This window comes from Catharus ustulatus, chromosome 1 (genome assembly GCF_009819885.2).
Source record: "Catharus ustulatus isolate bCatUst1 chromosome 1, bCatUst1.pri.v2, whole genome shotgun sequence".
In the NCBI taxonomy this organism is placed as follows: domain Eukaryota; kingdom Metazoa; phylum Chordata; class Aves; order Passeriformes; family Turdidae; genus Catharus; species Catharus ustulatus.
In genome coordinates, this window is record NC_046221.1 from 45,871,600 (window position 1) to 45,887,342 (window position 15,743).

At 42.7% G+C, this 15,743-nt stretch overlaps 1 protein-coding gene across 1 annotated transcript; it reads right to left on the reverse strand.

The window, feature by feature from the left end:
• Window positions 1–3,952: 3,952 nt before the first annotated feature.
• On the reverse strand, window positions 3,953–15,743 carry CX3CR1 (C-X3-C motif chemokine receptor 1). Its single transcript, XM_033082389.2, has 4 exons — window positions 15,571–15,743; window positions 14,255–14,324; window positions 10,455–10,538; window positions 3,953–5,606 (listed from the first exon to the last, which is right to left on the reverse strand). Exon 4 carries the CDS (start codon window positions 5,590–5,592, stop codon window positions 4,531–4,533), a length of 1,062 nt encoding a protein of 353 aa, XP_032938280.1. The 5' UTR covers window positions 5,593–5,606; window positions 10,455–10,538; window positions 14,255–14,324; window positions 15,571–15,743; the 3' UTR covers window positions 3,953–4,530.

Below are 15,743 nucleotides of genomic sequence, written 5' to 3' on the forward strand. Positions count from 1 at the left end.
TAAAATAGGCATTTATTGAAAGGATACACTTTGGGCAGTACAAGAGCCTGGCCAGGGCTACACCCAAATCAAATCCAAGATGGATCCCTGTCACAAGTTTTACACTTTTATAAGTTTTGGTTCATCTAAATATTGGGATCAATTATCCAACTACAGCCCCAGTCCATGAAGTCTCAGCTCCCTGGCTTGCTCACTTCCCTCTCCATTGTTTATGCTTTTTGGGTACCGGTTGTCCTTGATTCTCTAGCTAGAAAGAAATTGTTTTGTCTAACTACCCCATGAGGAGAACTTACTAACACCTAACATGAAGTTTCAGTTACACGCTAAGCAGCAGAGAATCTGAAAAATATAAAAGCTAAACCCCAAGGCATCATAACTTCAAAGAGTAAAACTTTGAGCAGGACTAAGTATGTTCTTAATGCAGAAAATATTTCATTCAGTGGCTATTTTAGAAGTGGTGTGTTAATAGCCTTTGGAAAATATGCATCATGCTTGGGCTATAACTACAGAGGAAATATATCACCAGATGGGACCTGAAAAAGCAACAGTGGGTAGATGTTTTTTCAGATTTTCTTCGAAAAATTCTCATTTGATTTTTAGTGATAGCATGACTTGGGATTTGCATGGATCGGACTTGTTCCCTCGTTGTCCTGCTAAGACAAAGGCCTTGTGTCACTCACAAAATGGAAATGACGGAACTTAACTCAAAGCCCATTAATTCATTAATAGTTCCTCTGTGAAGCACATCATTAAAACTTCAGACTATCCTGGGCTAGAACTTCAAATCCACTCCCACCAAATGCTGAATGCAGAGGAAATACATGGGTAGTGACAGGCTCCTTCTAATGCCAGTGTTGAAAATGACAGTTTTCACTGCTGAACAATTTCCTAGGCGAATGGGATTTGAATGGCTGCACTTCTAAGCTTTCTATACAACCTTTTGTTAAGATATCCAAAAATCCACAGTGGTTAAAAAAAAAAAAAAAGGAAAGGAAAAAGGAAGAAGAAATATAAATCTATTGTTTTGGAACTGTGTTGTAATATTTGAATGAGATGCATTCACAGTGGCACCTAAAAAATACTGATGTCCATGTATCTCATTGCAAGTAGTTCAGTGATATATATGTCTTGTTCATTCTATTTTTAAGTAGAATATGAAATACAGTCATGAACCTGCCGAGGAAATTTGGATTCAGGTTTTATTAGTTCCTCAAACTTTAACTCAGCTGGGAAAAGATTTATGGTAAGTGTCAGTGTGATTTTCAAACAGGAAAAAAAGTTGATAATAATGAAAAATTAGGATGCAAAGATAGCTCATCACCCCTCAAAACCCCAAAGCCCAACACCCACCCCCCCCAAACCCAGCGATTTCCTCACCTCCTTTTTGTACAACTGAAAACTGTTCAATAGATACATACATAGATAGATACAACAAGTGTGTGTGCATTTCCAAGTGTAAATGTGACTTGCTAAGTAAGCAAGAGTCTGTCCTTAATGGCAGATGAAAAGGTTTTATGTCATACTGAGGGAGTGGTTTACTTTCTCACGGGCAGTGGGTAGAACAGGATGTTGCTGATCCTCAGGGATGTGTTGATCCAGTCTAAGGATAAAAGTATAATTAGTAATGTATATATAAAATCTTTGCAGGTTTGTAAACTAACCAGGCAGTTAGAAAACACCAGTTTCCTGCTGCAGAGGTTTTGAAAGAGAAGTTGTATCTTTAAATAAAGGCTACAATTAACTGAAAGTCCAACTCTTAAAGAGACATCAGTGGGCTTTATGTCAGGCTTGAATGGTGCAGTGCAGCAAAGGGCAGCAATGCCTGTCTCAGCTTGCAGCTGAACCCAGAACTGGTAAAGTTTGCTACTTGCTGCTCTCAGAGCACAGGTATGATCCATGGAGGCTAAAGTTTTTTAAGGAACAATTACAAGAATACTCTTCCTGCTAATACAAACAAAATGAAAATGGTGATTTTGGTTTTCATTTGAGTTTCCAAAGGTTTACCACTGCTCGTATGAGGAGGAACCTGCATAAACTAGCAGTTTGTTGTGGAGCCAAATGCCTAGAAACCCCCTGAAGTTTTTAATCTCATACAAATGCTCATCTATTGAGCAATAAAAGCATGAAAATAAATGTCAAACAAAATAACTTGCAAATACATGTCATAAAACTTGACAATGTTATGCTGACAATCCTTGGAAGTATTCCTAGCACAGTGGGGCAGAGAAGACAGGAGTGCAGGTTTTCAGGAGGCCCTTGACTTGGAAGTGAAGTTTCTTTGCAGCTTGCAGAGGACCCAGGACTGATGAGGCAGTCTGACTTACAGTAGCAAGTGTGCCCTGCCAGAGAGAGATGCATCTGGAAGGAGAGGGATGCATTGTGCTGGTCATGGGTAAGATTGCTGGGGAACCATTGGGTCCAAGCAGCAAAAATCTCTTTTCCTGGAGAGCTGGCATCAATCTCTGGGTTTCCACCTTTCATTCTGAAGGCAGAACGTGGATAATTTTTAAAGGTGCCTTTTAGTCTTCCCACTCAGTAATTCACAAGTGTCTGGAAAATCAAAGGGAAGTTAAATAAACCAAGCACGATTGCATTGTTCAGTTGGGCAACCCACTGTCTTCAGGCTGACATGCAGATGACTTCTTGTTTAGTCTCAGAGCCTTCCTCTTTCTTTCTGCACATCTTGGCATTTCTTTAAAAAACATTGTAAAAATACCATTTCTTAAAATACCACTTTTTTGGGGGGTAGGAGCAAAAAAAGTTGTCTTATATCACTCGATTAGGCAGAGTGAATTTTGAAAAATAATTTATTTTAAGTGACACTTAATCTTAGACAGCAAGGCTGGAATCTGGAAGTCTACTTATAGCTGGAAATTACAAAATTGAGCATAGAAAATATATTTCCCCCAATTCAAAGACTTTTATGAAAATGTGGTTTGGTTGTGATGAATGTTCAGTGGCAAAAAAACCCCTGGAATATTTGTGCAAATATTGCCATTGGAAAATTGCTCAATGGACACACTCTCCTCCACATTTTGTAGGAAACAAGGTGGTACTAAGGTCCATAAAGAAAGGCCCTACTCCTCCCCTGACAGTCTGAAACAACTTTTTTGTGTTAGTTCAAAAGTGAGAGTGCTTCTTCAGATTTGACATATTACCAGTTCCATCAGCATACAGAAAGAGGGTTCCACTTCTATGGACTTGTTTTGTAAGACTGGTCCTTGATTTTTCCTTGTAAGGTGATCTCAGTTTCAGTATTGGCAACAGTCCTTTTTCTATTCACCTAATTCAAGTCCACAGTGCCAACAAATTCTCCTTTGCTTTTGCAGCAGATGATGACAGGGATGCTCAGGTAAAGGACTCAGTTGTCTGATGGACATTTTGTGTCCCCACTGCATTGTTCCTGCATGAGTAAAAAGGGTATTTGGAGGCTGTGGAGTGCACATGGGAAATGTGTCCTTTGCGATGCATTGTCTGGGTACAGCTGTAGTTTTCCCTGGGGAAATCAGCTGTGCTGGGAGAGGCCCCAAAGCTTGAAGAAGGTTGTGGTAAGTAGCATGGGCAAGTGCTTATTTTATCCCAAAGCCATTGTCTGTGACAGTGTAGACACAGCCGGTGATTACAACATGTGGCAAACAGGGCATGAGTGAGAGGCAGGGACTTACCGTGCCCAGCTTGATCATGTTATGTTTGGACCAAGCACAGGGATATCCAAACCCATACTTCTAGTTCCCATTGTCCCAGAGGGTGCTGACATCCACTGGCCAGAGCCCTTGGGGATGTGCTGAGTGAAGGGCTCCACTGAGTTCTGGCATTTGGCTGAGGTCAAGCCCATGGAAATCAGGAGATACACCCACTGGCATATCTCTAATCCTAAAGGATGGATTAGAGATACTTGCTCTGATTATTGCATGCTATAAACACAGAGTGAACAGGTGATGCTAAACACATATTCAGAAAGGACTCCTTTATTTAAAAAACAGTGAAATTTTATTACACATGAAAGCACAGTTTAAAATTTGTTGCAATCAATAACCACAAAATCACTTCCTTATGGATATATAGCATCAAAAACATACCCCTTTGCTATCAAAAATATTCCCCTCTCCTAAAAGTCAGTCACCATTCATTAAAGAGATTTCTCTTCCCTTAAGAAATTAGTTTAGGTCTATATACATCAGTATCACATGCACATACACTGACACATGCACAAGTTCCAGCAGTGGAACTGTTCAAAAGGCTCCCTACTCTTAAATTCTTCTCCATCTCCTTTTCTAGGCACAGAGTGCTTCTTGTGTTTCTACTTTCCCTCTTCCTTGCTCTTGATTCCATTCCATGTCCAACACTGGCATATTGTACTGCTTTTGTTTTTAAAATTTTTACAATTTTGGAATATCTAATGCTTAACTAGAGGCATGTCAGTAATTCTGTGCAGCCATTAAGGCTCTTCATACAGGTAAATGCAACCCCTCAGTGGTCGCTATCCCTGCAGGAGACACATATTGCTACACTTCTCCTTCTCAGAGCCTTTTAGACCAAGACAGAGGCATCCTGGTCACTGGTGTTCAGGGTTATGCTGCTGGGCACCACACTTTCTGCATAACTAACTGAATGAGGGACCTGGTAGTGACTGCAGGGCCCACAGTAACACAGGAACGGACAATACTTCAAGCAGACATGATAAAGGTATTTCCTGAATTTTTCCCCAGCAAAGGCATAGATGAGTGGATTGAGACAACAGTGACTGAATGCAATGGTTTCAGTCAGGTGCATTGCATAGTCCAATGACTTAATTTGGTTGCAATCTGTGAATAACTCATAGTGATTTAAAGTATCTAGAAAAATCAGTACATTGTAGGGGGACCAAAACAGAAAGAATACCACCACCACAATCAAGATCAGTTTTATGGCTCGTGCTTTTTTCTGATTTTTGCAGGACAGGAGGGTTTTGATGATTCCACAGTAGCAATAGAATATGATACAGACTGGGATGAAAAAGCCAATGGTGTTCAGCTCCATATTGCAGAACACTGGCCAGATGTTCTCCAGCTTCTCTGGGAAGACAGCAACGCAGTCATTTTCTACAAGCTGGGAGAACACAAAATGTGGCACTGACACTAAAACCGCTACTGCCCACACTCCACAGGTTACAAGAAAGCCATGCCTTACTGTTCTGGATTTCAGAGAATAAGTTGCCCGGACAATAGCCAAGTACCTGTCAATGCTGATAACAGTGATAAAGAACATGCCCCCAAAGAAACCAATGTAATACAGTGAGGAAACAGCTGTACATGCGATAGTCCCAAGGCTCCATCCACGGACCGTGTTGGCTGCCCAGAATGGGAGGGAGATCACAAACAGAAGGTCAGAGACAGCCAAGTTCAGGAGATAGATGTCAGTGATGCTTTTTTTGTTGCCTTTCACAATGGCAAAAACCACCATAAGATTCCCTGTGAGACCAAGAGCAAACACCACGATGTAAAATATTGGCAGAAATATTTTCCCAAACTCTTGGATGTCAGTTTTATTGCAGGAAAAAGCATGTTCATCATAAACGTATTCAGCTGTGGTTTCTGCATATGCTTCTGTCATGTTGAATTTGCTGGCTAGAGGCAAAATGGAAAGAGTAAAGAAAATAACATTAGAGTGATCTTATATATGCTATGGTAAAATACTGAGGTACTGCACCAAGCATGCTTTGGGATTTTGTCACTGTTCATTTTAGTGAGGGCTGTGTGGTACTTACGTTATGACAAAAGCCCAGACTCTGCTGTTACATGTACTTCACCGAAAATTAACTCTTTAAGACAAGAAAAAAAAAAAAAAAAAAGAGAATTTCAAGGGCTGTCACATAAGCCCCTACTTATTGAAGTGCAGCAGAGGCAGCAGCAAACTGAGATCTGACTGAGCTGTGCATATGGTGCATGGCAGCACCACAAGGAATGCAGGCACTCTGCCAGTCTGTGGGCAGTGCCTGGCAGGAAGCGACAGTTCACAAGTAGATGTTTAACAGATTCAGTGCCTGTCAACACCCCAACAGCCCCAGCTGCCCCTCCCACTAACTCTGGGCTGGAAGGGTGGCAAGACACCCTGTTTGGCCAGGCCTGAGCTGATGCTTGCTGAAAAGGGAGGAGCAAGTCTGCACCAGGACATTGCTGGCAGCATGTGTATATTTGATGAGGCTTTTCTAAAAATTATCCTATGATCAAAAGTAGAGAAAATATATTGACCCTTTTCCTCAGACAACAAAGCATCTCCTGACTGCTGCTGCTCTGGCCGTGAGGCTGGAGGCAGGAGTTCACCTTGGCTGAACCCAAAGAGAGTATGGGGTGCAGGTGTGTGTCCTCTGGGCTCACTGGTCTGCACACCCAAAAACCCAGAGCACCTGTCAATTTATCTGCTCTCCTTTGGGATGTGGTGTTCAAGTCTCTGCAAAGATTTCTGTTTGTAAGGAATCAAAAACCCTAAAGCAATGCAGATGTTGCTGTACTCGGTCTGCTCCCTGGCTGGGTAAAGAGCTTGGAAGTATCCATTACTTGCTCTTGCTGTAGGAGATGAAAGAAAATGAGTGTGATACAGCTGTGCAGAAGCCCAGGGAGATGATAATATGGCCAAGCCAGCCTGTTAAAGCTGAGACTGAAAGATAAGTCAGTGATAATAAAACTATGACTAATAACTACCCCTTGGCCATAGTGTCACCATCTTCTTACAGGAATCCCCCGCTGCCTGTACAGAAAGGACTCAGTTCAGTGGCCATAGGCAGTCTCTAATAGAGATGTTTACATCTCCTGTTAGTGGGAGATACAGTCAGTACAGACAATAAAGAGCAGTGCATCCTCATCCAAGGCAGGTGAGGCCAAATCTGCTTTAAGGACAAGACAGACTGCTTTCCAGACTGCTGACCACACCAATGAAACTTCTTTTCCCAAATATAAGGTGAGCATGGACACACTGCTCAGAGGTAGGCGTCAATGGTGTAGAGCTACTCTGACTCCTGACACTTATAGCTAAGTGATTGAAATTCCAGCCTGCAGGTCCACATTTCACCAACAGCAGTAGTTTTTATACCTTCTATTTCAAATAGGCCATGCAAAATTAAGCATGAAATAAAGATGTCCTCATGTGTGAGACAGTTTTCTATGATACGGTATCTGCCCACGAGTAGCTACTGTGACCATACCACATTTTCTCCTAATGCTTCATTGCCAGAGTATTGTTTGTGGTGTAGGCTGTGAAGTTCTGGCCTATTATTTTGTAGCAATATCTTAAAGAGGGTATTCTTTTGTGCTAGTTGGAAATGCAGGCTCTCAATGTTAAAATATTTTTAAAATCTGAATGCTCAAACTATAATAATTAGTGCCTGCAGACTCTAGAAAACATCTTTGTGGTTTGCACAGGAAAAGTGGGCTAGAAAAGGCTGTCTCAGCACTGGTAGCTCTGGGGCTTGGGCACAGTATGGGGAAAGCTGTTTGCAGCAGGCAGGCACACCCATGGGCAGAGCAGCTCTTGCAGTATCTGTCCACTTGAACTGGGAGCTGAGTCTGCATTCAGAATCTGTTCAGCTCCTGCCTGTCAGCCCAGTTCAATCCTCCAGCCTCTGGAGAGTGTCCAACACCAGCAGAGTTAAAGGGATATAAAGAGGAAAAGCTTAGGTGCTGGGGCAGAAGATGACAGCAGCTGCAAACGAGATACTTATTTTCTACTGGTGAGATTAAATAGAGTTGCCATCTCTTTATCTGACCTGTTAAGTGATACAAATATGAGCAGAAGACATTTTACATAATCTCAATAACCCATCATTTTCTGCTCTCCCATCCTCATTTCTTTTTTTCCTTTATGAGACTAAATGTATGCAGCAGAAGTACCAGGGCACACCAAGTCTCCTGTGCCAAATATGTGTCACTCAATCAGCCCTTTGCCACTGAGCTGTTACTGCACCCATCAGCGCAGCGGCAGAGCCTCCGCCTTCCTCTGTGGGCTCGTGTGCTCCACAGCTGGCTCTTCACTGATGCTGCCACAGCTGAGGGCTGCAGTAGTGATAGACTGGGGCAGGAGCACCTGGCCTATGAGAAGACACTGGGTTTGGTCAGCCTCAACAGGAGATGTCTCAAGAGGGATTTAGGGAGAAGGTGTAAAGGTGAAGCAGACAACTTTTCTCAGGGGAATATATAGCAATAGCCAAGGGAAATCACTACTTAATGTATTGGAAGAAAATTTTTGCCATGATTGTGGTCAAACACCAGGCTAAGGCTCCAGGGAGGTTGTGGGATCTAATCCCCGCAGGTACTTGAAGCTCCCCTGGCCTTGCTCTGTGCATGGGTTTGGACAAGATACCTCCAGAAGTCCTGTCCTATCCTTGTGACTCTGTGACAATGCCAGACAGAGGTTATGCTGCTTCTGCAAAGTGTCCCAGCTTTTTCTCTGCCAGGTCAGCTCCTGTTCCAGACATATCATTGCTGGTGTGACAACCAGAAGTCTCATCTGACAAAGAAGAAAAAACTGATCGAAGCCTGCTGGTATCCACTTAACACTTTTGCTAATTGTGCCATCATCCAGAGAGAGCTGTTTGGTGGTGCTTGCCTTAACTGTCTGTGCTTTGTAAAATCCCTGCTCTGGAGAGAGGGAACACACACTGCTTTACTCTCCTCTCCAAGAACCTCTAGCTATGCTGTTTTTTAACATGCTTGCTTCCTTAATTCACATTTAGAAAGGCAGCTTCTCTGTCTGGAGAATTTCCAGATATATATGTCCGCAGAAGTCACTGTGCTCTGTTGGACACAGGATATCACACATATAAGGAAATGCAGCTCCTACAGGGGTTAGCCCTCAGGTCTGGGAGACTTCTGCACAGACTTCTGAACTGGCATTGCCTGGAGAGAAACCTGGCCACCTTCTTCACTGGAGAGCATTTACACATATGTGCAGGAGAAACTCCTGGCCTTAAGTGAAGTAAACAGAAACGTCGTTTGTGCTGGGATATTTCCTGAAATACCTTTTCAGTCAAGTAATCTTCTCTAGCTCACTGATGAGAATAATTTATTTCTACAGTAGCAAATTATTTCTTTTACCCTTGTATGGGTGCTTGTGGGGTCTGTGGCACCTACAACAACAGGAAGGCTAAGATTCTGTATTGCATGTCCAGGGGCAAGCAAGGACTGCACTTTCCAAAATGATGGATTGGTGTTCGAATTTGCTGGCAGTCTGTGGCTTATTCACACTCTACTGGATTTCATATATCAGCAGTCACTCATATCCTTCCACCACCACTCATCCTGCACAGGCAATGCCACCAGTACTGTTTGACTATTTAGCTCCTCTGATACGACTTTGCTCAGTTTAAATTGATGATACCCAGTAGGAGGGCTGCAAATTTCAAAGTGCTCCCAATACCCAGCCCATGCCAGATAGGGGTAATGTGTTGAAATGATATTGCACCTTTAAGAGAGAAACTTAGATCTGACCATCATCCATGCTTTCTTGACAGATACTCTCTGTCTACCTCTCCAAGTCCACTGCAGCACATGCTACAGGTTTCTCACCACCAGCTTCAACCCAAATTCATCTTTTATGCTTACAATAAATGTTCACCTAAGGGACAGAGTGAACTGAAGATTGTAGAGGACACAGGAGGATTGCAAGGCTTTGAGGTTTCTCCACCAGATATTTTCCCTTGCTGACTACAAGAAATAGTAGATTCACTTCTGCTTCTCATGGAACTGCTCGACCACTTTTCTCTCTCTCCGGATTTCCCCATCAATTTTACACCCTGCTCTTCACAAACACTTCTGCTCTTAATCATGTTTATAGCTATCTCAAAGACCACAGTCTGCAAGATCAAGACCCCTGTTTCTCAACCCAGCTATTCCCAGCCACTTTGTAATACACAGGGAAGTGAAATTGTGAGAGGTCTGCAAACTCCTCTAAGGAACATAAGTTGCATTTCAATCTTCAAACAACACTGGCACCAGGCTGGGTGACACAAGAGCAAATCCTGTTTATATATCTGATCTTTCCAGGTGTCATCCCTGGCACTTCAGCCAAGTGCCATGTTACAGGCTTTACTGCTGAAAAGAGGGAGATCTACAAGCCTCCCTGTGATGCTGTTTCTACCACCAAATTAAAAGAAGTGAAAAAAATGGCCAAATCCAGGCCTCAGAGACACTTCAGATTTGCACAATGTGCTAATATAAGTATTTCAACATCAGAAAGATTTTCACACCTTACTCAGCATTTCTGATGCTTACACGCTTTTCTCATGCTGGCAAAACATGTTTTCAGTGCACACTGAATGGTCTGATGAATCAGCTGGCCCTGGGATGCTGCAGGCTTTGTGAGAACCTCTTTGAAACTCTACAGGTGTATGCATATCCCCTTTTCACTCTTAGCTCTGAGCTGCAATCACCCTACCCAAATATAAATGCTCTTATTTTTTTTGCATGTGCAACTACACTTACCTGCTTCTTACCACCTGGTGATTCTCAGCAAGAATACAGGGATGACCTCAGGCACCTCCAAATTTCGTAGCTATTGTTGCATTTCTAACACACAAAAGAAAGATTAAAGGAAAAAAACAGAACTGTGTGAGAACTAGAGGAGATAGCACTCTGGGTAAAACTTAACTAGCTTAGCCAAGCAGCTACCACAGAATCATTAGACAGCCACAAACACCTCTACCCATGGTTTAGATGGTACACCACCCAAAACTTAGGCTTACGATTAATACATTAACCAGAGATGGGGCCCAGTTGCTAGTCCTATGCCCTGCTAGTTCCTGTAATTCACTTAGTTTATTTTTCAGAGCAGGATGGTTCCATTCATAGGAAATGGCTTCTGGAGCTACTTGGGATCATTTTAGATAGCCAGGGTCAAAAGCAAGCCCATCCCATCAAATGTAGTTACTTTCAAGCTTAGATTTCACTTTGATTCAGTCCTGAAGTGGGGAGATGTTCTCGCTATTCCACCTCTACATGCAGATCTTTGAAAGTGGGAAGCAAGGTGAAAGGGCTTATCTAACCTAACCTTTAACTCAGACAAAACAAATTGAAACTGTTAAGGGGCAGAGAGCAGCTAAGCTAAATCTGTGTGGCTTCATAGAAGAGGAGTTTTAGTTGAGGCATCTGATGGGATTTCAGGGTTGAAAAAGGGGGGTATGTGGGTGAGTTGGTGCTCTGACTTGCACTGCATGCTTATTTGGTTAACACACATCTCCAGCCCAAAGCAAGACCAACAAAGCATTGCAATGAGATTTGGATTGGTTAGACAACAGATCTCTAAAGTCAGACATTCGTGGAGGAAGCCTTGCTGAACTGGGAATATTGCTTGTAAAATGTCTGTGGAAGTGAAAAATGGAAAGCCAAAACTCTTTCGTGATTTCATCATTGCTCTGAAAGCACATTGGCAATGAGAGCTGGCAGAGGCATGTGATAAAAGGACTGGAGAGTGATTCAGACACCATTAATCTGAGTAATCTGGGGCTTCCTGAATGATTCACATTGGCCCTAATGGATCCAATGTAACCAAAGATATATGCTTGGGAGTTAAATAACACAGGTCACGTATCAACATGGGGGGTCACATCTCAGTGGGTGCATATCTGAAAGGAAACTTGACTGTAAGAAAAGCTGATGCAACCCTCAGGCGTTAAAAGAGCTTCCAGATGGGAAAGAACAAAAGAGGGATGACTTTTCCATTGCAGAATTGATAAAGGGGCTGCAGGCATAATCTGGTAACACCTGATTTCACTTCTGCTTGTGTTAATAATCTTGCTAATTATTTGAGTGGGATTGTCTATCTGTTACTGTGATGCAGGGAAATTCAAACCAGAAACATGCAAGACAGGAATAATATGAACACTTTGAGCAGTGAGAGGCTAATGACTGGAACAGACTTCAGGTTTGCATGTCTGAGGGTCTTCACTTCAAGACAAGGTATTGGTCTGGGAAATGGATTTAGGCCAGACATAGTGGAGAAGCTCGGCTGGAGGGTGCTCGGTTAAACTCTACAGCCCTTGACAGGCTGGGAGGCAGACCAGGCTGGGGCACAATTCTCTGAAAAACTAAACTGTCCTCTGCCCAGCACTAGCTAGCTGAAATCCTGGGATGCAACCCCTGGAAGGAAGCAGGGTCCTGTGAAAACCATGGAGCAGCTGCTGTGTTAGGTTAGCAGTCATGATGGCTATGGAAGGAAAGCAGCACAGTTTGGGGATGTTATCAAATACCCACTCTATTGAAACCTGTGCGTTTTTCCTCCTAACCAGTTGTTTTTTCATTCCTCCCTAGCTTCTGAGTGAGTGTGGAGTAGTGCCACATGCTTGCTGCCCCTCCAGTTCTTCCTCGATGACTTTAAGGTGAGGAAGTTCCTTTCTTTGGTGTTTCTTCTTTCTTCTGTCATTTATTCTCAGACCACCAGGACTATTTCTGTAGCCCATCAGAATCCTGCAAACCTAATAATTGCTTTTCAATTTGAGTGATGTAATTTATGGAGGCTTCCCCCAGTAACTTGAGGATATGTTTTTTTAAAGCAAGTAGTTCTCTGGGATGTTTTGTTATTGAATTTTCCAATTTAAAGTGAAGTTGAAGGTGCAAATACATGATGCTGAGGCTTTCAAAGAATTAGGCCACTTAAAGTGTCATAAGTAAATGACTAAGAAACAGAAGCTGATAAAACCACAGCTGATAAGAATATGATTGAATATTTCAGAGGCCTTGGATCTCTTCACAATGGTATTTAGGTCAAAGATATTTTAAAAAATGTCACTTCCCCAATCCAATTCTACAGTTTTTACACCAATGTCACAAACTAAACTAGAAGCAGAGAGCACTAGCTGAAGATGACAAGCATGTAAATCTACAAACTTAAACCAATGGGTTTTGGTGAAAAAATACATTTGAAAAGATCAGACTTTAATAATGGAAGGCAGGAGGAGATAATGTAGAATCCAAAATCCCTAGGGTCCCTCTCACTTTTGCTTAGGGCATAACAGTCTTAGAAAGTTCTTTATCAGTGATGCTCCATGCACACTTGGAGGTAACAGCAAATAACAAGAGCACAAGATTTAGATTAGCTCATCACATCAAAATTAGGTGTATTCATGATTTATAAAGAAAACACAAAAACATGGACTTTCTGCTGGATGTCTCTGCCAATGTCAAGGGTTTTATCATCTGTCTTTCAGAGCAACAACAGAGGTATTATTTTGAACAAGATCTTGCCCTTGCACCCTCAGTGCACTGGCCAGGCTGGTGGCCAGTGCAAGTTGTTTGTGCTACCACCGCAGCAAAGCAGGCACAGGGGACTGAACCCAGATGTCCTGGGCACATCCTGCCACCAGCACCATTCCCCTATTTGCTGGGGGTTTTTTTGCCCCACCAGGAAGACTTGCTCTGAGCCAGTTGGCAGGGACAGCTTTACCACAGCAGTGTGTGGTTTGCAGGGGCCAAAGAAAGCCCTGCCAAAACCCTAGCAGCTCAGCCCCGTGGTTGCTGGCGTATTTATAGATAAAACTTTCAGTGGTTTCAACTCTTTCCCTCAGCACTGGCGAGGACAAAGCGCCTCTGAGGCTGACAGGTTGGACATGCAGGAGCCGTGGTGCCTGCACATTTAATGGAGCAGGGAATAGGTTCAGGTTTCAAGCCATGGTCAATTGTCTTGAGCTCATGAAGCTGTTTCAGAAACGACTTCATGCATTTAGGAAAGATGACCTGACAGTATGACTCAGACTCCTGGGTCTCTCCTGCATGTTAAAATTGAGGTCCAAAAATCATTGAAATGTTTGTGAAATTTGCATCTGTGTCTCTCAGGGTGGTCTTGATCCTATGACCAGAAGCAAGGGACCTCTGCAGAGCTTCTGCAGCCTGAGATGGTTTCCTGGCAGTGCCCTGCTCCCAGGGATCAGCCAGGGCACAGGAAATTAGGTAAATGGTGAGTATTGTTGTAAACTGTATTTATTTTGGCCCTCACAGAAGCTGGGAAGCACTTTAACTCAGTTGCTGGGGAAGCAGTGGCAGGGCTGAGGAGCAGGTGCCCTCCAAGGAGCTGCCCTCCAGGGAACTGGATGTTTGGGGTTGTCATCTGACAATGGTGACTGGATGGTGACTGCCAGGATCAGGTTTTTCTTGGAAAATTTATTCCACAGATACTTAATCTAGCCTGTTAGTTCCCCTAATTGCCCTTTCTACTTGCACGGTTGCTCAGGCACTCTGTATCTACTTTTTTTAAATGTATAGCTGACCATTTTGCCAGTGTTTTCTCTTACCTGCACTTCGTCAGTGTTTTTTTCCCAGGCCTTCTCTTCTGAAGCAGCATTCAAATTTCTTTTGTATTTTCTGTTGAAGGGACAGAAAAAGCAGATGATTATTTGTAGCTATGAGCACTGTTTCTACTTGTTTATGGTTAATGTTGGCTCTGTCGCCTCACCGCCTTTATTGTGGCATCTATTTGCTTCCTGCCCCCACCCCCTTTTTGTGATTAATTATTTCATGTTGCCTCAGCATCCTTGAGAAATCAGAGAAGGCTCTCTAGCAGTGGGAGATCTTTTAAATCATCTTCTCCATCATTTCAGACAGCAGAGCACATTACCTTCTTGATTGTGTATGGATGAGATTTAAGTTCTGGAGTTGCCAGCTCCTTCGGGAACATCAAGTTTTCTATGGGATTTACTCTCAATTTGTTACATGTTGTCTTTTATCAATTTTTAGCTTTTTCTTCTCCCTTTTGGACTTTTTCTGCGCTGCCCAAACCCTTTTGATTCATTGCAGTTGCTGTCTTTCATCCTGCCATCCAATTCCATGCCTCTGTCTGCGCTGCCTGCATACAGGGCTTGCCCCAGCAGACCAGATTTTGGGAACCACTGTTGTAGATCTGTGTTATATCACACAAGTAATTAGCGGGTTGCCACTGCTGTATCACCCAAATGTCTCACCCAAACCAGCAGACATTTTCATATAACACCTTTTCTGTGGAAGCTGAGTCACATAAAAATCAAGTATGTTATACATAAAGGTAAGGGTTTTCAAATGTCTTTAATTTCCATTGCCCTCTTGCTGTTCTGTCAGTATTGGATGCCTTCCATTGACTCTACCAGATTTTCTGCTTTGGGCTGTCTTTCAGTGCCAACGATGTTCTGGATGTTGGATGTCTGACCAAAACTAGAAGCAAGCAATGCTAGTGAGTTGTGGAATCTCTGCAGACATCAAACAAAAAACTTCTAATGAAAGTAGAAGGGCTATATCTTCTTGGTCTGTCCTTGTAGGTTAATGTTGCACATTAGTTATATATCAGCATTTACTAACCTTGAGGATTTCTATCCAGGGTGAAAATTCCTCTTACCACAAGATGCCACAAATAATTAGTGACCGAGTAAAATTTATCTGCCCTGGTTCACTTTGTTAACAGTAGTGCTTCCCTTTTTACTTTCACAATTTGTAAACAGTACCATCATAATCTTTAATCAAATTAAATATCATTTAGGTACCACGCACTAAGCAGTGAAGAATTTCCTTAAGTTCATGAGACATCATTTTGTCTCATCTTGCTCTGTCAAATTACAGGGAAAATATAATTGTCTCTTACCTTACTTCATAGCTGTATTGAAAACCAATGCTTTCTTCAAGCTGAGCCTGTTTGAACTTAAGTGTATGTTTCCTCTTCTCTAACGCTCATGCCTGCATGAACGTGTTGGCTTCCTGGGCTGAGCTTTGGGGCTGAGCTGAGAAAGTATTGATGTGCTATGCTTGGGTCCTGGT

Excerpts from the sequence above, each read along its gene's own strand:
- CX3CR1 (XM_033082389.2), bottom strand. The coding sequence starts at position 5,592 with ATGACAGAAGCATATGCAGAAACCACAGCTGAATACGTTTATGATGAA.